This window comes from Ambystoma mexicanum, chromosome 5p (genome assembly GCF_040938575.1).
Source record: "Ambystoma mexicanum isolate Mex_15411 chromosome 5p, UKY_AmexF1_1, whole genome shotgun sequence".
NCBI classification, from domain to species: Eukaryota; Metazoa; Chordata; class Amphibia; order Caudata; family Ambystomatidae; genus Ambystoma; species Ambystoma mexicanum.
The window spans coordinates 857,785,773-857,808,739 of NC_090930.1; the positions used below are offsets into that span (position 1 = coordinate 857,785,773).

The window sequence follows — 22,967 nt, forward strand, 5'->3', positions numbered from 1 at the left end:
GACCGCCTTCGTCAAAAATATTTCGAACTCACACCCACTATTGACATATTCAAAAGGTGTTCGGGACCTTGCATATTGGGATTTGTCAAAAGAAAATGCAAACAAGTTTTGTGCATCTTCAGCCAGTGGTACACACCAGTATCCAGCTGTAAGATATAATGTGGTAAACACCTTTGACCTGTGCGAGACCCTGATCAATAAATGGAAGCGGCCACCTGTAAACAGGCACTCTATTGTTTAACTCTCGTAGTTCTGCACACAAATGCCATTGGCCATTAGGGTTTAACGCACCCAAAATGGGAGTATTTGATGTGCTATGAATAGGCCTAAAATACCGTCTAGGCTCTAAATTCTTAATTATCTCAGCTAATGATTGCAAACATGTCAGTGGCAACCGATATCGACGCACAAAATACTGGTTCCCTACCATGTCTCTCTGGTAATGTGGCAACATTCAGAACGGTTAGACCACAATCATTTGCGTCTTTGGCGAACACCTCTTTAAACTCCATAGATGTTTTTCTCAACTGATCCTTGTCTCCATTTGTGCATGCATTTAGTCTGAACCTGCTCTTCTACCATTTTTGAAAATTCTGGAAAGTCCTCTATCATATGAACCTCTGTGCTCTCCTCTAACTGTGTGGCTTTATCTCTTGGGAGAGTGGACACATTTATTTTGGAATCTTGACTTCCATTTCAGTATGCTCTTTCTCTGTCTTCTTTTCCTTTACATCAAATAGGATGCAATTATTTTGATGACTGCACACTGCCTCACTTGATTCATAAGGATACACAGACTGAATTTTAAATATTCCTTTAGGTTGAGAATCCAAAGACTCTGGCAATTCACCCTCTGCATTCACATATCTTTTCAGGGATGAAAACCCAATCACTGCATTATTGAAATCTGAAGTATTGAGATTTTTGTATTGCCATTCCTAATGCAGAATTATCCTCTAAATGAATATCCTGGCATCATTTGTCCACCAGGATCTTAATGGGTCCATCCTTACTTTCTACCGGTGGTGTATATTCACATTCCAGCCCTTGCTGCCTCATGGATTCATTTAGGCACACAAATGCATCAGACTTTCAAATGTTGCCCCTTTCTGTGTTTTAGCGTTATTGTAGCTTGTCTCAATTACAGGTAAAAAAGGATGTCCTCATGCCTGCATTTACCAATCGCATATGTTACCATCTGTGCACAATGATATGCCTGTCTCTTGTCCTCAAATTCAGGTGCAGTTCCCCCTAACCTGGACCATACTTTGTGATTAAGGAAGTCTAACACCATGCACACATTTTCCAGATATTTATTTTGTGCCCCACTCACTATCCACACATTGTGATGAATAGTCTTGGGACCAATTGTGATTCTTAGCATGCATCTTCCTATGACTCTTATTTCCTGACTCCGGATTATCCAACCCAAAAATGTCTTGGTTCTTTATTCGAAATTTGGGATTTCCTCCCTGTCAATTATTTGCAGAAGCATTTTTCTCATTAATGAAACTTCTTTCCTGCTCAAGTGCTAACATGGCTTCTATCATCTCAGAATGCCCATTTACCCGTATAGGGATCCATGGCTGTCCATTTTCCATGTGTATTTCAGAAAGTGTTGTAATGTGTTTTGCTGTGTTTATCTCTAAAGTAACCTTCTGCTTGCACTTCTCATCCTTTAAATAAAAATGCAACGTGTTTTCATCTATTTCTGCTGCTGTTTTTTTGTTGGGACCAAATACGTTTCCATAGACTTTCTCTTTTTCACCTCGCATTTCACCCTGACTCATTAGAATGACAGTGACACTAGGCACACAGATATTCTGAAGTTACACATCCACTGCATCATCTGATTTAGCCACTGCGTGGCATTCTTTTATACTGTTGTGACCTCACCTTCTTCAATGTTTTTTTGGCTAGGGACCATAAGACCCCATTTACCCCTCAATTGGGGGCGACAACCTTTTCAGGCAATTTGTCCCCATCAGAAACGGTATTTCACTAAGAGGTGTAATTAATACTTCCCGTCCCATCCTGTGTTTCTCCCTTCATTGATGCTTTTTATCAACTCTTTGGACATGATTGTAGCTTGTGCACCCCTGTCAATCATTGCAAATGCATTTTCTTCTACAGTGATGGGAGCATAATACCCGTCCTCAACTTCTTCCAGCACAGACAAAGTGTGAATGTTTGCTAATTTCAGGACTCCCTTTTCTTAGCCCCTTTTCACTTTTTGCCAGACACATGGGCATATGAAATGATATTTTTCCCCTCCTTTTTGTCCATTTCATCTTGGGAACCTTTGTCTATTTTTCCATGTTCAGAACCCCTTTGGAGTGTAGCCACTGTCCGTCCCTCTGACCTGGGAATATCAGTGTTTTTTTGACTGAACATTTTCACAAAGATCACGTGGTAGCCTGTCATTGTCTGGCTCAGAACGCCTATTTGCATTTCGCATGGTGCCTGTCTTTTCGGTCTCCTGAAATGTGTGGCTCAAAATACTCCCCAGGTGACTGGCCTGCACCCTTTCTTTGAGCAACCATTTTTCCTGTCTGGACTTCATCAGTATTCTGACTATCAAAGGAGGATATTTTAACAACTAACCCTACCTCTTCATTTGGTGTTTTTATCTTCACATAAAATGTCCTTTTTAAATCTGTCCCTCCTGTTCTTCAGGTTTTTCTTGTTTATTTTCCTCTTTTTGTTCTCTATCTGCACACATTTCGATAGTCTGGTTCAACTCTAAATTGAACCACACAACTTTTTTGTGTGTGTGAGTGCCACTTTTTTCACCTTCACTAGTGGGTATTTTCATTCTTTGATCAGCAAACATTTCAGGACTGTTATACAAAGATGATTCATGGGCTTCTGTATTTTTATCATTACGGGTGGTATTACATAGTCACTTGTCAGAACACACAAGATCACTCCTGACCTTCTGCACCTTCACTTGGCTGCTGTTTTTGGACTGCAGAGTTGTTCTTCATGCTCAGACAAAATCTTAACTTGCGCCTCCAAGGCATTGAAATCTGTCCATGTCCCTGGATTCCTCACTTTGCGGTTTGGGCCGATATTGATAAAATTCACCCTGATTGGGCCGATTTTGTTATCTCTCAGGAGATTGATTTCTATTTGGGTTGTTTCTGAATTCATGGGCCATAGGAGGTGGAGAATGCAGCGTGACCATTCTTTGATTGTGGTCGACTGGTGGTGGTGATTGGTTATAATGGCGCGGGACATAATTCATATTTTATCTTTTATTTGGTGGGAACAGTCCCCTATGCTGATTTCTATTTTCAATTAACCTATCCACATACCGTGGGCTTTTCTGATGGCCATACATCATGGTATTAAGGGTCAAACCTGTTCTCCCGCCCCCAGTGTCTGGTATGGGCCATTGTTCCTTTGATTTTGATTGTTATTAAGGCCTGACATATCGGGCCGGAATCCTACCCTAGGATGATCACCCAAATATCTAGGACTAATGTAATTCTCTCTGTTGCTCAGGTTATATGATTGAAATACAGGGTTTTGGGGTGGCATCCTCTGTGGTGACGTGCCCCTTTGATTAGGTGTCATATTGTCCTTTGATTTTGTGCTGAGTGGCATTTTTGCAGAATCTATCTCCATTACCGTTGGAGTAGGATTTTTAGATTTTGATTTTTTGTTCATTAAGGCCCAAATGACACTAGCAGTTGCAGAATCAAGTGATAGGTGAAAGTACTGCCTATACTGTTCCCTAGGTATCTGAAGAGCTTTAAATATATCATGCACTGTTTCTAAATGGTCTATACAACAATCGCCTCCCTTTTTGAATGGTTTAATCAAGGTTTTGATTGATTTCATTATTTTGAGAGGTCTACTCTGCATTCTGGGATGCATTACTTCTCTGGTGGGTAGGACTGATCACCAGTGGGTGAATCAAAGCCCCCTCCCTTCAGCGTCCCCCCCCCCCCCCAATGGGCTACAACCAGATCTAGCCACAGGTATAGCTCTTGGTACATTGTTTCCTCGGGGGGAAAGGGGCTGGGGCTGATCTCAACTCCATTAAACAGTGTCTTGTTGTTTTTCTTGAAATTTAAAACGAAATATTTGCTGTTCCAAAACCTTTTTATGAAGTCGGTCTGCCTTCTGACAAAGGTTAGAGTTCTCATCACTAATCTTATTCATCGCGTCTTGCATTTCATTTATTTGCATTTGGCACTGATTAAACTCTGTCCTTCTTGTCATTCTCTTCCAACATTTTAACCATTTCTTGTTCTATAGCATGAAATTAGTTTACTTTTTCCATGTTATCCTTTTGAAGCGTTTGCATCTCTAATATGTCATCCTTGTCTTGCCTTATTGCGTCTGTGACCCCTTTTAATTGCATCAGTTCCGGTTCACTTTCCTCAAACTGCCTTTTCTTCTGAGATGGCGGTTTGTCCATTTTGCGAGATTTATACTGCATCTCTGTGTTAAATTGCTCCAATTCAGAATTTAAACACTTTATTTGCTCCCTTGCCTCATCAAAGCTGGTCAATCATTTATTAATTGCTTAAGAATCATTCCCCTGCAGTCTTAAAGACCTATTTAAAAGAAACCAAAGCTTTGCACATAATCGTATAATGCAATCTTTTTCTGCATTTTAGTGTGAAGCCCTGAAAAGCCTTAATGGGCAGACCTGTACAATGCTGCCTTCCTCAAAAATGTCATGCAATTACTTCTTTTGCACCTATCCAGATATGCGGTCCCGCTATAAAACTGCATATCTGATGACAACACAGCGCCACACTACCACCTCACAGAATTGGTTTGCTTTTTAAGTGCACCAAATGACTGTGCCTAATACACTTGCCACGCCCAGTTACTGCTTTAAAGTTCCTTCCAACAGGCCAAAGCACCAAAATGGCCGCAGAGCAGGGTGAGAGAGTTTGGGAGGCCCCCAGTCTCTCCCCTCTACATGTGCCTGGCTAAAAATGCAAAGTACCACGTTTCATCATCCCATACCGGCCATACATTTGCTGGTCAGTGGTGCTCTTTTGCCTTTCAGGACTGCCAAGAGCATAATCCCTTGTGATGGCGAACGGAGCACAAAACCCACCAGTGAGGGGCAGCGACGAACAGCAAGCTGGCAGAAATTGGCTCATCGCAGAATGGCAATCCAGATGCTCCTCCAATGAAAGACACAAACTTTGAAATGGACTTTGTTAGTAGAGGGACGCCATTGCAGGCTATTGGTGGACCCACGTTGGAAAAGGGTGCTTGGCTTAATTGGCAAACTGTTTTCCATCCTGTAACCCATTCCCTAGGGGAGAGCAAGGCAGAAACTGTCTGGGCTGCCATAGAAAGGGGGAGGAAGACGATGAAGAGAAAGTGTGGGTTGCTCAAGTGAGGTTGTGGGGCGCGTCGGGTGGAGGGGAGACATAGAAGGCAGACCGAGATATCAGTCGGAGAGGAGCATGGAAGAGCATTACAATAAGCGTGCCCAAGTTGAGATATTGGTTGTAGAAGGAACGTTGGGTGTGGATGCATGCATGGTGAGTGAGTGGGTGAACAAAGTGGGAAAGGGGATTGAGGAGTGAAAGGAGGGTCACTGTGGGAGCAGGACTTGAATACTATCAAAGGGACAGAGGGGGGAGAAAAATCGATTGAGACCTAGGTGGTTGGAGGGCACAACTCCCTGATATTATTTTTGTTTTGTTGCAAGGATCCACCCAGAAGACTGGTTGCCTTTGGGCCCTCAATACCAGTCAGGTTTTAGATGGATGTGGGTTACTGATTTCTTGTGACCACAATGGGATTTAGCAACGTCTGTGCCAGGGTGTAGGGCAGTGGTATTCAAACCCTTGAGTAAAATGTTTGCTGCCCCCTAGAGGTAATTTCTGCTTATATTGTCTATTAAAATCAGTCACTACACTTACTTTTGGAAGAGCCTCGCGCCCGCCCCCACTGAACACACTTTGGGCCGCTCCCACCCCAAGGCAGGCCAGCCCCACAGTTTGAAGACAACTTGTATAGGGAGACCCGGAATAAACAAGAGGGGTCATGGCCCTTAGTTGGACCCTATTAAAATACTTAATAAAAACACTTGAACCGTCTTCCAGAATTGGTGGGTTCTTAAGCCCATCTGTGATGCAAAGGAGTGGACCTCACCCAGTAAGCGGATATTCAGAGCACCAGGCACTATTTTCTAGCTGTAATATGTAGGGGAACCCTAGTGTCCGGGGTACATGTTTTTGGTATGCCTCGTTTTCCATCCTTTTTAAAAGATGAAGATATCAGAGCTTACTTTTAAGGATGTCTTTCTTTAAATAGTATTAGTGTAAGCATCCTCTTGTATATTTGAGCTTTGAACACTGGAATATAATGGAGCCCCATTAACAGAAGTATATTTTGAATTCTTTAATGCCATGTGTCCTGCAAAATGATGCAAGTACTTCCTGGAGTACTTGCACGCATGTAGTGATTCAAACAGTCCTTTTTGGCATGTTGTAAATCTAGTGGTCTTGTTTTGCTCCTGCAAAAGAGCACCATCTGTGTTCACTTCCATCTTAATGCATGGTCCGATGCATCACTGCCACATGCTGCATGAGCACCGTATTCAAAAGGGGTCCATGCTAGGGTCTGACGTTTTTAGAAGGTATTTTTTATTTTTTTATTTTTTTATTTTGTATTGCCATTTTTCAAACACAACATTGTTAACTCTATTTTTGCCCCCCCCTTCCCTAGCCCAACCATAACCCGTTCCATTCCCTCCCCTGATCCTCTATAATCTGTCATCCCTGCCCGTTTCTGTCCAGGCCTCAGCTGTGACCCGAGTGTCTGCGTTGCTCCTGGACCAAGGCAGCGACAGACCTTGCCCCTTTGTGCTTTTTACTATTTCTGCACTCAGATCACCCCCAACAGTTTCATTTTCCTCGGGCACGAAGCCCCTCTCGAGTCCCGCTGAAGAAACATCAAAATCAAATCCCATTCTACAAGAAATCGTTGGTGATCCCCAGCCCTCTAGATGAGCTGCGTATCTTGCCTTTTTTACGCATGCAATTATGGCCAATACAAATTATTTCATTTCCTACTGCGTACCGTGTACACTTTATTTATTCATTATAAAAAACATACTTTCCACCACTAGATGGCACTGTAGTGTTTCTTTTGTCATCAGCAGCATAGCAAGACCGGACGATTAGGCGCACCTGCATCCTCACGCACATGAGTAGAACACAGATGCACTTCTGTGGAACTTGATTTTGTAAAATGTTTGTTTCTGCTTCTCAAGTCAAGGGTCACAGTTCCTTCTACCCTGCACCCAGACGGCCACACTCCACGCACAGGAGCTCTCTGCATGTGACATCTGCACTCACTATACATCGGCCTGCCCTGCCCTGCTCTGTAGAGAGGAGCTCCCTGCAATATGCCCTGCATACAGCCCGTGGGCAGGAGCACCTTGCACTTGCATGTACCTTTGAGTTGGTGCTGCCGATGTACCAGAAACCTTTGTGATTGCAAGAGTTTTTTGATATTGTAAAAAGAAATGTTTACCCATTGGTTAGCACTTGGCAAGGGTTTTGGCAACTCTTTCCACTTCTCCCCTGTTCTAAAATGATCTCTTCTTTCTTACCAAGACCCTCCGCTCCGAAACCTTGTTCTTCTATATACTCCTAAGACTGTGATCAATGTCCTACACAACAATGTTAATAACTAGTATTGGTCTGATGTTCACAATGGGGAAATTGCAATGCTGTCAAAAAAAGGGATGGTTTGCGTTCATCAGCACAAGACTATGTTGTTGGACTAGAAATATCCCACTGGAACGGTCGTTGCTTCTTGGGCAGTGTCTGGAGGCTGCATATGATGCCTGCTCATTGAATTTCAACAGACTCCAGCAGCCCACGAGCTTGCACGTTTGCATACATCTTAATGAAAAGACGAAAGTGCACAGTTGAAGGTTTTTCATTGAATAAAACATTGTTTTTTTCAAACTAAATGTGACTGACACGCTACTAATGGCAAAACTACGCATAATAGTGGTGGAGGGCCAGAGTTGACATGCTACTAATGGCAAAACTACGCATAATAGTGGTGGAGGGCCAAAGTTGTCATAATAAGCATGGTGGGTTTGCAAAAATATCTGCAACAATGAATATCTAAGGAATTGCACCAACACCTTGTCCAGAAGATTACATAGAAAGAATTTCGGCCCTTAGACAACCTTCGAAATAAAATCAATGAACATAAACATTTAAAATAAACCCTGTACAAACTGAAGCATCTTTCAGGAAGTGAAAATAATCACCAAGTTGCACTTGTTATGTAAACTTAGCTCATGTAAAATTAGTTCAAAATACTTTAAAACAAGATAAAAAGCTACTCTACTCCCTCGCCTCAACAGTGTACTAAACCGTGAAACCCTTCTAGGGAGGCTTGCATTGACTTTGTGGAAACCCCAACGCTTGCATCGAATCTGGAAACTACAGGGGAAGATAATGGACATAACACCACCTGTGCCTGTCAGGTCCAACGCTCCTTTGGTTACACACAAGGAATCCAGAAAGTCTACTTAATAGATTGGCTCCTGAAAGGGGCCGTTAGAAGTGGTGCGGTAAAAGAACTATGATTGTGCAACAAAATGCTGAACAAAACACGGAAACGAATACAATGGGTATAACTTAAAAACTGACGTCGGGACGATTACAGACTACATCTGTTCTAGTGCAGAGGGCTTTGGTTAAGCTGATATTCTGCATGTAATTAAGAAGATTCTAGGCTTGTGGGGCACCAGGGCCCGATGGCCTTGCTAACATCACACTCCATGCCAATCCATAATATTGGGCGCATCTGATTGCCTTGATTTTTGCAAGGATCCTCCCAACTGGATTATTCCTCTCAGCTGGCAGGAGTGTATCCTCAACTCGGTTTTTAAAAAGGGGGAGAGGACAGTTCAATCAAAGGATTGACTCCTTGCCATGCTTGATGCTAGTGGGAAGATTTTTGCGGCTTTATTGCTTCGCAAGCTTAATCTGTGGGTGGAACAGAAGGCCCTCCTCAGCCCATTTCAAATGGGCTTCAGACATGATCATAATACCTTGCACAATGTATGCGCCTTGCATTCCATGTTGGCATTTGATAGTGTCTCTAAGGCCTGGTTGTGGGAGAAATGAATGCACTGGGTTATCGATCCCATGTCGTTGCACTTACTTAAATTGCTGCACTTGGACACTACGGTCCCTGTCCGATTTACCAGATCTATCCTCACTAATTGAGGTTTGAAGCAGGGATACGTTTTTGCACCCCTGCTTTTGAACCTCTATGTAGCGCCTACGCCCCACGGATAGGCGCTCTTGCATTAGACTGCTCCCCACGGGCCTGAACGTGTGCATTAAACTGCTCTGTCAGACTGTGCTGCTCTATAAACAGGAGTGCTTGCATTAGACCTCTGTGTGCCAGAGCGTTGTGCATTAGACTGCCTTGGTCTGTAGACAGGAGCTCTCTCAACTATCTAGCGCCTTCAACCCATGGACAGGAGCTCTTACATTAGGCTGCTCTTTGTGGGCCTGAGCTTTGTGCATTAGACTGCTCCATTAGACTGCATCCCTCTAGAGACAGAAACTCTCTGCACCATGTAGTGCCTACACCCCATTGGACAGGGACTACTACGTTAGACTACTCCGTTTAGTCCTGAGCTTTGTGCATTAAACTTCCCTGCTCTAAAGCAGGAGCTCCCTGCATTATGTATCACCTACACCCCATGGGCTGGAGCTCTTGCATTAGGCTTCTCTATATGGGCCTGAGCGTTGGGCATTAGACCGTTCTTTTCTATAGACAGCTCTCTTCACTAGACTGCCCCTGCTCTGTACCCAGGAGCTATCTCCATTGGACTGCACATTATACGGGCATCAACCCACACCCACAATTCTTTTCAAATGCAACATGATAACATTTCCTTGCAACGTGCTGCATTTGAAAATAATTCTTTTGAATTTGGCGCGAGGAAGTTTAGACGTGGCTGCAAGTCAGCCACGTCCAAACGTCCCTCATGCCAAATCGACGGCGCCAGAAAGGCTTCTGCGCCAAAATGGGCATGCCGAATGGCCCGCTGCGCCAAAGTGGTCGCGGCAAACCGGCCTGCGTCGATCGGCGGCACCAAAAAGGGGTGTACTGTAGCAAGCGAGCAACACAATAAAGCATGCACCCTTACCTACCCTAAGCAATGTCTATTGCGTTGTGTGTAACCCTTCGTCTGACTAATTTATGCTTTTTTTTTTTCTTCTGTCCCCTTCATATTTGGCTTCCTAACCACCTCCCCACAACCTTGCAACCATTGAAGTTATTAGCGCCTCCGAAATGTTGTTGCTCTGTTTCAGTTTCATTCAAAAGACTTCACTCTGGGCAACGTCCTCATGCTGGCACTGCCCATCCATTCCCACACACCGTTTATCACAGAGACAAACTGGAAATGTACTTGAAAGCAATAGTTGACATTCCCTAAATTTGCGGCTTGACTTGAAAAATACGCTTACTATCCTTTGTTTGTGTTAGATGGCTACGGTTCCTCAAATGGATTTAATGATTTGGTGGTAGGGTGACATTTTCAAGATATAAAACCCAGGGCAGGCCACCAACATAAAAGTAGCACTGCAATTTGACAGTGGCTGTCATGACAGAACTTTAGCGGTTGGGTGAGGAATACAACACATTCCCCTGGATGTAAACTGCGCTGATTTGTAGTGACAAGCATGTTAAAAAAAGGCACTTTTGCTTTGATTGCTATAAAACCAATTCTCAAGCAGCCTCTGTTGCACAATCAGTTAATTCATGTGACAGGTGTTTGAGCTCACCATGGGACATAAGAGACCTAGTTTAAGTGTTAATTTTAATGTAAAACTACCAAGCTATTCTAATGTTTATTTAATTTTGTTATGTCACTGTTATGTGGACTTGTTGGTAAATGAGCATTGTGCATCGAGATGTGAAGATTTACTCTTCCAGCAGTGACAGCTGGGATGCTGCCAGTGGTCACCCCCACCAAAACCAGTATAGGGCTTTTAAACAATAATGAAAACGAGCTTGTGGGGCAGATGGCCCAATTCCTGGACGTCTGGTCACCCTACTTGGGGGTGAGGCACACCACAGCTGTGTATGTGTTGGATACGTTTTACTCTCTTGCAGAGGGGAAAACTCATTTTTACTTTCTTGAAATTGCATTTACTCTCTAATTTTTAAAAAAGCATGCGTAAAATACTCCCACCTCAAAATCTTATCTGGAGCACTGGTGACCCCCCCCCTGAATGGAGTAAGTGACTCACTCTAGCGCCACAAAATTCCATACCTTACCCACCTATTCATGTTCATTGTGGGGTTCCCTCTTTCTCCACTTCTGAGCCACCACCAGCACCCCCCCCCCCCACCACCATCATCACCCATACGCCTTTCTTTGTGACTTTGTCCTCCCAGACCCAAGATGGCCTCTCCCGGAGTGCCCCTCCATTGTACCCCAAAGATCTCTTCCGTTGCTGTCTGGATCATTGGCCAATATGATTGAATAGATGGACACTGCCACCAGATGTGTGACCATTTTCCCACCTCCCCGCATTCCCTCCAGCATTTATCTGGGACCGACTGATACCATCTATGTAGCTTCTCGGGGGTGTGGTGCCATTGAACCAACATCTTTGTCCATATCTCTTGTAATTGGACTGCCCTTGCTTAGAATGTATTTTTTAAGGTACAAGTCCTTTCAGGATTCTTGTCTAGCACTAGAATTGGGCAGTCAGTTTTAAGAAAAAATAGTTTTTATGGCTCAGAATTATAAACGCTGTGACAAATCTGGACCATTCATCCCTTCTCCCCAAAGGGGAGCCACCACCCCTATGTAGAATACATTGTCTGCATGTATGAGAATCAAAGAGACTGTTGCTCTGTTTTGGATTCAGACATTACTTCAATCTTTTTGGCTTCCAGTGATGTTGGATTCCCCCTGAACTCAGCAGTTAAAGAACGACGATGCACCGCTTTCGTTTGTGGTGGGGAACCTAAAAAGACAAGGAACCTTGAATGGAAGAGAAAGAATCAGACGTACTGATGGTAAGACCTCCATGAGGGGCAGAGCCATTTTAAATTGAGCCAGCGGTAGTATGGAGAGCGAGCTGCTCGTCAGTGAGACCTGCAAGAGGCAATGAACTTAGAGAACAAGGCCGAGAACGTAGACTGTTAATCTCATGACCACACTGAAGCCGTGGTGGTGCGGGGGCTCGTTAACTGACGCAAAGAAAAGACTGCAGAGAAGAAATTAAATCAACCTTTGCATGAGACTGCCGAGCAGAGATGGGGAAGTGAACGCTCCAGAGAAGGCAACACCATGGAGAGCGGCAAACGGGTATGTCCCCGAGTGCCGGAGAAGCTAAGGGGGTTACAGGAGCCTGAAACTCTGAATGCAGGACACAGGCTGATGTCCTAGAGAGACATTAAACTCATCAGAGGACTTTGAGGAGCCCTAGATGTACAAATAGTAGTGATCAAGACTGGGAACATAGAGAACCTGGAGGGTTCCATTGCTCAAGCTCAATCCAAGAACCATAACAAAGCCGAGGTCAAAATACTTTGTTCACTTTGAAGAACGTAAAGTGCTGGATGTGTTTGAAGACTACTTGTTGTTCAGTCCTACAGTATGCTGAAGAGGATGCAATGACTACGGGACATTTCTCCACTTCTGGTGTAATGTGTCAAAGCACAGTACTTTTTGGAAGTAGGTTCTCTCCCACACCAAATCCATTAAAGCTCTTTGAACTAAAATCCAAGATGACGAAGCTTGCCCTTCAAGGAGCGAAAATAAACAAACTATGGCAAATTTTCCATAGCACCTGTCTTGATCTTTTATCTTCAAACGGTTGTACCTACTATCATCTTTGGTGCAGAGGCAAGTTGGAACATTAAAGAACAAATCTGGCATATGCTGGAGGGGCGATTCTGGCGTCCTGTCTTAAAATTGCCTCAATCAACATCTATGACGATATTAAGACACAAATTGGCACTGAATTCGCTCCATAGTAGAGTTGTGTGGAAATCCATATCAGTAATGAGAAAGATGTCTCTCGACTTACCAACTCCCGCCTATCAAATATTTACCAATGAGTTTGACTTTGAGTCCAAAGCTATTAATCAATGGATTCATCAACCATTGGTATTTGTGACTGTTGCTGACGGCAATAAACAAGAACGTTTAAATCGGCCACAATGTGCCAAGAAAACAATTCGGTCTCTGGGTATGGATAGTAAATCGAGAGAAACGAGACACGCTACACTCAGCAATTTCTTTGGGTTTCGATCAGAAAAAAGTAAATGTGCAGCGGCGAGATTTGCTCCACTGCCCTTCTTGTCATCATCGAGAACAATTTCTTAGGTTTCGAACAAACACATTGGGAACAAAAGAAATCCTCTGGCAAAGACATGACAAAACAATATTGGACAATCTTTGCCGTTTTTGTCGAATGTCCATAGAATCTTCAAAACATCTAATAATTGACTGCAAACAAACTCACAATCAACACTCTCTGCACCTTGGGAAGTTTGCCCCTCTTGATAATGACATGGTTGTGTGGTGGTCGATGATTATTTCTGGGAATAATATCAAACTTACTTGTGCAATAGTGAATTATATGGACATGCTTTTGAAAATTGATCCTTAGAAAAATGTATGGTATTGATGTCATGTCAATGCGGGCTGATTTGGGAATGTAATTGAGCGACTTATGCACTTGTGCAGTGAAATGAGAAATTTTAGATATGAAGATGGAATGAAATGTTTTTTAAGTATGTGTAAGGAAATTGAAACAAATGTTTGAACATTGTGTTTTAAACTATATTTTCTTTCAATAAAAAAAATAAAATCCATCAAAGCTCTTTCTTTACCTTTTGGATCCGGTGATGGTGCTTCTGGGAGATAAGGGGGAGGGGAATCTTTCCACTGAGGGGTAACTAGGCTACTCTTACTACGTCTCTTCTACTTGCAGCGAAAATCGCGGCGCAAAACTGGAAGGCTCCCGAGGGACCAAATATACAAATGTGGTGCAACAAAATATTGGAGATTGTTCAAGCAGAGACTATCCCTTCCCTATCAGTGGGTAAATATACTACCTATGTCGGGATCTCGCTGCGATTAATCACCCATGTTAACAATACGCTCCCTATTGTATACAAACCACATTTATTTCAATATTCATCTTCATTCTGAGTGGGGTGGAAATATCAAAGTGCTGGATTATGCGTTGTGTAGAAGTTCGTGGAGTCATGGATAAACTGATGAATCGGGGGGGGGGGGGGGGGGGGTTAATGTTGTCCATGCTTGGATTATAAAAATTGCACGTCTTAATGTTTTAATGGAATTGTCATATGTCAGCTGTCAGTTTATCAATAAAGTGGTTTCAAAATATACTGAAAAGAGAATGGAGACCTGTATTGTGAAAAATTGACTTAACTTTGACCATTTGATGAACATTATTTGGAAGGAAAACCAAGTTTGGCCAGGCGAAGCCAGAGGGGAAAGGCAACTGGTCTATCATTTATTTTAGGTTTTGGACAGAGGACTATTTTGTTTTGGAACTTCGATGAGCCCCCTTAGTTTAGTTCATTTTGATAGGGAATTAGCCCCAGCAATAGAGTTAGATAGGTATTTTATTATTGAAATCAAATATCCTTGAACATGCAAAGTCCAAGTCCGATGGCTTGTTCTAGTCCACCACAACGCACAGTTTCTTTAGCCAAACTATGGTTAGATCTGTAGTATGCTCAGCCCTACAGATAAGGGTTGTATCGGCCACTTTTACTCTGTAAAAATAGGTAAATACTACAACAACAATAAAAAATGGGGATTAACTGTATTCCCAACCAAAAAATTGGAAACTGACATGTAGAACTGTGCCCCTGAGTTCACCCACACAGCTCCATGGATATGTTTCAGTGCAAGAAGTACCACAGGAAAACTAATATTATTGCCTGATTGTTGGAAGAAATTAATGTGTTTCTTATAATGTGCATTTAAATAGGTGCAAATAATAATTACAATGACATTTTCGTTTTTGCAGTTAAAACCTATGTTTACTCACTTATAAAATATTCCAACTGGGAATTGGACCTACGGTTTTACTCCCTAAAAAAAATAATTTTACTCCCAACTTTAAAATATAGTGGAGTACAATACTTCCAGTTACAAATCTGGACCACGGAGTATGCCCATTCTCTTCTGCTCCCCAGTTAAGTTATTGTTGGCTGAATGGGGCCAGGCTTCTCAATTATCAATGACCTGTATTGTGTGCTTCTTAACGTTACTCACATACCTATAGCGTCTACATCCGCCAGTATGTCCTTGGCAACACAGCATATATTGATGGATAGTAATTTCCCAGGTTGATGCCCAAAGGAAAGGCACCTTGGGCAGGGGCTGTTTTTTTTTTCCAGTACTAGTACCCCACAAAGATACTTTATTTCATTTTGAAAAACATCTACACACTGCTGTGCTGTTACCACTACCAGCCCCCTGAAATTCTCACCTGAGACAGTCGCATTAGACATCGCCTCAAACTGGGTATTTTAGTGTTTCTGGGGACCAGGGAAGCCCTCATCGTGAGATGTGACCTGGAGAAGGTAAATGGGGGGGGGGGGGGTGGATTTCTAGAAACACCCTTTTTATTACCTCAAGTGCAATGCTCCCAAAGACTGCTATTGAGCACAAGCTCCAGCAGTGAGGAGTTCTCCTTAGGAAGCTAAGCACTTCTCGCACCCCAGTCCAGGAGAATCCCTTTTACCCACAACTCCAGTATGCAGCAGTGACCCACACTTATTACTCTCATTGGAACCCCCACTCATTGTTCCAAGGAGCAAGCTGCACCCGTCTCCAGTTAGTCGAAGGAAAACACATTGTGGAACCTCCCTCTTATGTTAGTTACATAAAGCGTTCATTCTCACTCTTATGCCGCCATGGGATGCTATCGAAGCATGACTACAGGTGCAGAGATTAGTAATTTCGCCCTTTTGTGTCCCCCAACTTTCAACACACACTTAGCGCTGACACCTGTCAGCTGGCTCAGTAGCACCCGGGTATTGCAAATACTCCTTATAACATGAGGAATATGTTAAGAATATCTGGGTTATCAGCCTCCACAACATCCAGGAACTCTTGGCACATCTCAAGGCCATCACACATCCATAACCTATTTGTATAATTAAACCTACAACACATTGCATTCCTAAACTGATATGAACATTGATCTGCCCAATTATTAACCCCTCCTGACTGTGATTGACCTCTCAGCCTAAACCCATCCTGCTGTACATACAACCCAGTTTACCCAAGCATGCAATCCTCCTGTTAACTTCACCTCTCCTTGTCACCCTTGTCCTCTGATCTCTCCCACTTTTTCCCTGCTGCTCCCAATTCGTCTATACCTTTACCCTAATTTAATTCCTCGGACCACGGTCTGATTTGCACCCTGGGTGTAGTCACAGTTCATCCACACAACAAGGTATCTGCCGGCTCTGTGACCACTACAGTGGTGAGGTGCGCAGTATAAAAGCTAATTAACATAACTTTTGGACAAAGATTTCCTATCTGTGGTGGTGTTTTAATGAGCGCATATTATCTGTTTGTAGCCCTACACATAAAGGGTATAATGGCCACATTTACTCCCTAAAAGTAGGCAAAGGCTCCCAAAAAAAGGAGTATGAATACCCCAAACAAAAAGTAGAAAACTGACACATATGACCTTGTACTTTGTTTTCACCCACACAGCTGCATGGTTAGGTTTGGTTCAGTAGTGCACTTTGTAACAGTTTGTAATAATAGTTTCTTCAAAAATATCTTAGTGTGCATGAATAAACTTGGTGCAAAGAAGTATTTATTACAAAAACATTTGTTTTGCAGTTGAAACATATTTTTTTGTAACTTCTTTTTATTGATTTCAGTATATATAACGGATCAATTTTAAAAAGAAAAGAAAACAACATCACCCAAATTCTTCCCTCCCCTCCCACCTCCAACGCCGGTCGTAGCGCCAATAGGTCCATCCGTCCCGGAAGCTCCCTACTGGCTCTTCAGCCATGAATGTCTATTAGCTTTAATCTTTGGAGGCACCATCGCTCCCTAAACTCCCCCCTCAAGTAGTCCAACGTCTCACCCCAATCAGCAGCAAAGCTCCCCAGTTTCCCCCTCAGCCGCGTATGTGGCCCATTCCAATGAAACAATATCCCATATTCTCCTTAGCCAATCCTGTTCCATGGGAATCGTTGGGCTCTTCCATTTTTGTGCGATTACCCCCATCGATGCCAAGGTAAAGACTGTTTTCGCCTTGGAACTGCCTCTTCTTCCCTCTTCCTTTCCTGCCGCTCTCTTCCCCAGCAAGAACTCCCGAGGGTCCTGGCTACCCCCCAGCCCTAAGGCCTGAGATTGGGCACTAGCAACTTCGCGCCAAAAGGGTCTAATACGCGGACAATCCCACCATACATGAGTAGCTATGCCCACCTCCCCGCAGCCTCTCCAACAGTCCCCTGAAGTTGCTGGGTACATTGCATGCAGCTGGGCTGGGGTATAGGGCCAGCCGAAGATCTACTTATACCATGCTTCCTGTAGTTGGGTCACTTTAGCCACGTTTGGAATTGCCCTCCATAGCCTTTCCCAGTCTTCTCTTTCCATTTCCGCCCCCATCTGCTGCTGCCATGCCCTCATGTACGGCCAGGTGACCTCCAGGCCCGTGCGCTCTCTGAGTTTGTATAAATCCGAAAGCAGACCTCTAGAACCATCATGGGTCAGGCGGAACCGTTTGAATTGTGTTAGATCCCGTGTGGCAGCCCTCCTCACCTCCGCCGACATGACCCAGTGTCTAATTTGGAAGTATCTGTGCCTTTCCTCCTCCACCAACTCCAAATTCCTGCTTACATTCCTCAAAGGTTGTCACCTTTCAATTGCGGAACATATCTCTCAGCGTCCTACATCCCCCGCCCTCCCATGCTTGGAATGCCCCCCCTCTCCAGCCCCGGGGTAAAATCCCCATTGTTGAAGATGGATGTGAACGGGGATCGAAAAGATGAGATCCCTCGTCTCTCCACTGCCCTATCCCAGGTGGCCACCATTCCCTTTGTAATATCACTCGGATAGATATGTGGCGGTCTCGGCCTCCGCGGAAGCCATAATACCTCTCCCAGGCGATATCCGGCGACTGCTCTGTCCATTTTTACCCAGTGCTTCTTATATTCCACCGCAAACCACTCCCTAATCACTCGGAGTGCAGCTTCATGGTACCACCTCAAATCCGGTAAACCCAGGCCCCCATGCCCTTTGGACACCATAAGGAGGCGCCATGACAAACACGGCCTCTTGCCCTCCCAGATGAACTCTTTGACCACTCAGTCCAGTTCCCTAAAAAAAAGCCCGCCGGGATGGACAGCGGAATCGCCTGGAAAAGATGGAGTATGGGCGGCAGAATCACCATTTTAATAACTTCCCTCCTCCCTAGCCAGGAAATCCTAAGGGCACTCCACTGCCTCATATCCTTCTTAACCACTGTTAGCATAGGGGAATAGTTCACACCGTACCACCCGCCCAGGGAAGGGGTTATCCGAAACCCCAAGTATCATATCCCGCCTGGCCTCCATTTGAACGGGGAAAGCACCTTTAATTCCTGTGCCTCTTTCTCCTCTAAGGATAGATTCATCAACTCAGACTTCTGCCGGTTGACCCGCAAACCCGATACTTCCCCGAATTTGGTCAGCACTTCTATGCTCGCCTTGATGGACTCCTTCGGTTGCGTCAACATGAGCAACATGTCATCCACGAATGCCGCCACTTTGTGCTGGCATCCCCCAAATGGTATGCCCTGAATCTTGTCCGTCTCCCTTATAGCCAATAAAAGGGGTTCCAAATATATTGCATAAAGCAGGTAGGACAAGGGGCAACCCTGTTTCGTCCCTCGCCTGAGCCTAATTGGGTTTGATGTTTCTCCATTGACCAGGATCCGCGACCTGGGGTCTTATAATTTGCCTCGACCATGCTAATGAACTCTGACCCGAGACCCATAATCTCCATGACTTGAAACAGGAACGACCACTCCACCCGATCGCTTTTTCAGCGTCAAGCGCTAAGAGGATCGCCGGAGTGGTCGTCTTCTGTGCTTTCTCGACTACGTGGGCCACCCGTCTAATATTGTCAGCCGTCTGCCTCCCTGCCACAAACACTGTCTGGTCCTGGTGGACCAGCGAGGGTAAGTACTTTTCCAGCCACTTAGCCAATATTTTAGTATAGGTTTTCGCCTCTGTGTTCATGAGGGCAATGGGCCGATACAACATGCACTCCTCGGGGTCCTTGCCTACCTTGTGTATGAGTGTTATTTTTGCCTCCTCCATCGAGGGGGTGATACTGCCTCTGGACCTAAATGAGTTCAATAATTGTGTTTAAGTGTGGCACTAACAGATGAGAGAAAAGTTTATAAAACGACGCTGGGTAGCCGTCTGGACCTGGGGCTTTACCATGGGGGAGAGCCGCTATGGTTGCCCTCACCTCGTCTTCCGTGATAACTTGGCTTAGCTCACTCCCCTCGTCCCTAGACAGCCGTGGGAGGTGAAGGGCCCCAAGAAACTCCCTCTATGGCCCAGGTGAGGCACTCTGTGAGGAATATAATTCTTCATAAAACTCTGCCAGCCTCCCCTTTATCCCTTCTGTCCGAGTGAGTCTTTCACCCTCCTTACTCCTCATGGCCACAATAACATTGCATTCCCTATCTCCTCTCAGTAGGCACGCCAGGAGTGAGTCTGACTTATTGGCCTTCGCATATAATTTTTGCCTGACCCTGAGCATAGCTGCCTCTGCCCTTTTAGTCCTTAAGATCCTCAGCTGGCCCTCTGCTGCCCTATATTCCTTGTACATTTTTCTAGTGGGGTTCTCCCCCACCTGTACCCTGGCGGCCTCCACTTCACTTTCCAACTGTGCTTCGAGCCTCCTTAGCAGTCTGTTTCTCTCTGCTTGTAGGGCGATTAATTCTCCCCTCAAGGTAGCTTTAAAAGCATCCCACCTGACCTCGAGGCTCGTATGTATGCTGTTATTCCGCTCAAAGTAATCGCGGACCTTACCTTCTATATCCTCCTGCATCACCTGATCCCTCAGGAGCGTCTCAGGAAATTTCCAGCCCCACACCCCGGATCTGCATCCCCACAGCGGAAGCTGTATCTGAACCACCTTATGGTCCGCTATCCCCATGGGGCCTACCTTGTCTTCAGGGAATTATAAAGCTGGGGGTAATTCAAGTAACCAGCTTTTGAGTGGGTTAAAAAGTTCCCACAGAGTACCACTGTGGGAACTTTTTAACCCACTCAAAAGCTGGTTACTTGAATTACCCCCAGCTTTATAATTAACCTAGACTTTTCAAACTAGCCTGCATTTCTTGTTTGGCTTCTTTTCTTCCCTGAAGACAAGGTTGACAATTAGATTCCAACTTTGATCAACATAAGGTTACTTGCATGTATAATTACTGTGGAAACTATGTAGGTTACTACACTGAAATGTGTGAACACTGCTGTTTTGTCATAAAGGGTTTTTTGTTTTTGTGTTTTCATATAACTGTGAATATGATGTAATATTTCACAAACAGTACTAACGCACCTTTTGATTTATATGCTATGATGTGGATTAGTATTGTGCCAAGACATATTGATATTGTGTCCATCTGTTGAAACATGAATACAACGGGTGTAAATCCAGCCAGAGGACTCGCCCTGCTAAATAAAAGCATTTTTTTCTGAGCACAAATAAGTGGTGTGTCAAGATGTGTGTATGGAATTTAATTCCAGAGAAAATTAACCCTAGTATTGGATACTTAGCTTACTTGTGAAGCACTATATTTCTTAAATGATTACTGATACAGTGCAGTAATGACTGAAGGGAGCATACACTATTTGGCATGTGGTTGGAGCCCCCCATTTTGTTTTCTATGTTACTTTAGCTCTACTTCCTTCCACATAACTAGGGCTATTACTTCCGTTACCTATTAACCTGGGTCAGCTCCCGCGTCCCCTCCGCCGCCGTCCTCTCCTCCAATCCCTCATTGCCGCTCTCCGAGCCCTCACCCATATCCTGTACTGGCCACAGAGAATGGAGGGTACTTTGAGAGTCCCGTGGGTGCTGCGATGACTTTCCACTTTTCCCTTTCTTTCGTGTGGCCATCAGTGCAGTCTAGTTCTAGCTGCGTGGATTCAGACTCCTTTTCCTTAGCTCCCTCGCCTCCTGCTGGGGTCACACCTCCACCAATTATTTCCAGAGGCCAATCTACCTGCGCAATGCCTTCCGCAGGCCAGTGCAACGCCGTGGACTTCCCTTTTCCTCCTGCCCCTTCTAGGGCCACTGAGATTACTCGACGAAGCTGCTATACCCCAGGGGCGCCTCGATTAGGGCATCATCGCCATAGCCGCTGGAGAGTCACCACCAGGAGAAAGGGGGATTATTTGTTGGTGGGGTGGTCAATTATAGTCTTAAATCAGTTAGCCCCAGCTGTCACCCCCTCAGGACGCGACTATGCAGATAATGGTGAGTTTCACGCCAATCGGAACAGTTCACAAGCAGTGGCCCTCAGCCCGCAGTTAGACGTGATAAGGCAGTATGGGAGGCTTAAAGGACACCGTTAACTTGGAAGCCTCATTGTGGGGCCCAGCTTCTTCACGATTCCTGCTACCGCCTCTACCCGGGCCCCCGCGGCCGTGGGAGCAGCTGAAACAATTCCCGCCGCCCACTCCTTCCTTCACTCTTCCGGCGGCCGGGGCCCGCCTGCTCCTCTACTAGCCGCCTCGCGAGGCCCCCAACTCACTGCGGTGTTCTGGGCTGCTGCACTCCTCCTCATGGGCCTCGGGCCGCTGCTTGAAATCCACCGGGGCCGCCGCCCAGCTTTCTCTTCCTCTGCCCGTGGGGGACGAGCACCCGCCTGGCACCACAAGGCCACGTTGCCCTCGGCACGCCACCTGCGGGCCGCCGTAAACCGCTTCTGTACGGTCACCAAGACCAGGCACCCGCAGCCAAGCGGCACCCACAGCCGGGCGCCCGCCACCAGGAGGCCGTCGGGCTCCTCTTCCCGGGCCCCACGCTTCAAAGGGCGGCCTCACTGCCTTCTCCTCAATCCGCTCCGGCCCGGAAATCCACTCTGCCGGGCGGCGCTCCTCTTCTTTTCCGCTCCTTGCAGCTCCCCCGGTGGGTGCCAGGAATTCTGCCACGTCCCTTCACGGGTTGCGCGGAAACAGCGGGGTGGTGGACCGCTTTATTTTCGCCCGGTTTTCAGGAGTGCACGGCCAGCACGTCCACTCCTTACCGGCCGCCATCTTGGAATCCCTTAAAACATATTTTTACTCACTAGAGTACCCCATTTGGGAATGTGACCTACCTTTTTACTCACAAAAAAAAAAGTTATTTACTCCCAACTTTAAAAAATAGAGAGTAAAATAATCCCATTTAAAAAAATCTTATCTGAACTGCCTACTTCTGTTGGAAATTGCAAATTGTTGCCAATTGAGCCTGTTCATTTGGGCTTCTCTAATCCGTGTGCAACCTAAATATAGACTGTTGGTCGCTCAAGAACAGGCTTTCTTCTGTCGCCACTCTTATCCACAATGTATCTTTTTAATCCTGTCCACTTGAGTTGGTTGGTCTGCCTTCTTAATGTTCAACCAGAGATGCATTGGGTTTTAGATTACTAAGGCATGACTTACATTCTGATTCTTTTCACAGGTCAACTCGTTATGTCCAGATATTTCAAGTGATATGGGCACGTTCTCAAATAAATTAGAATTGTAATTAGTGATTTCTGTAATTCTGGGCGTTGGTAAGCTCAGGTCTATTTAGTTTAGTATTTTGATGTACTGTGCATCTAAAACCCGGTGAATGTCCACTCTGGTCCAATTGTAGATCCATAAAGCACGTTGTCCAAAGTTTATTTCGAATGTTGAGTTGGGGATATGTCACTTTG

The 22,967-nt window shown here is 44.9% G+C and overlaps 1 protein-coding gene across 2 annotated transcripts in view; it reads left to right on the forward strand.

The window, feature by feature from the left end:
• The window catches only part of RALA (RAS like proto-oncogene A), a 334,245-nt gene that overhangs the window by 46,576 nt on the left and 264,702 nt on the right, over positions 1-22,967 (forward strand). The window contains exon 2 of one of the 2 annotated variants that reach the window (XM_069613285.1): positions 13,989-14,099. The exons of the other annotated variant lie outside the window; for it this stretch is intronic. Coding sequence (XP_069469386.1) covers positions 14,039-14,099 — 61 coding nt within the window. The 5' untranslated portion in view covers positions 13,989-14,038. The remainder of the gene's footprint in view (positions 1-13,988; positions 14,100-22,967) is intronic. 2 annotated transcript variants of the gene reach the window in all.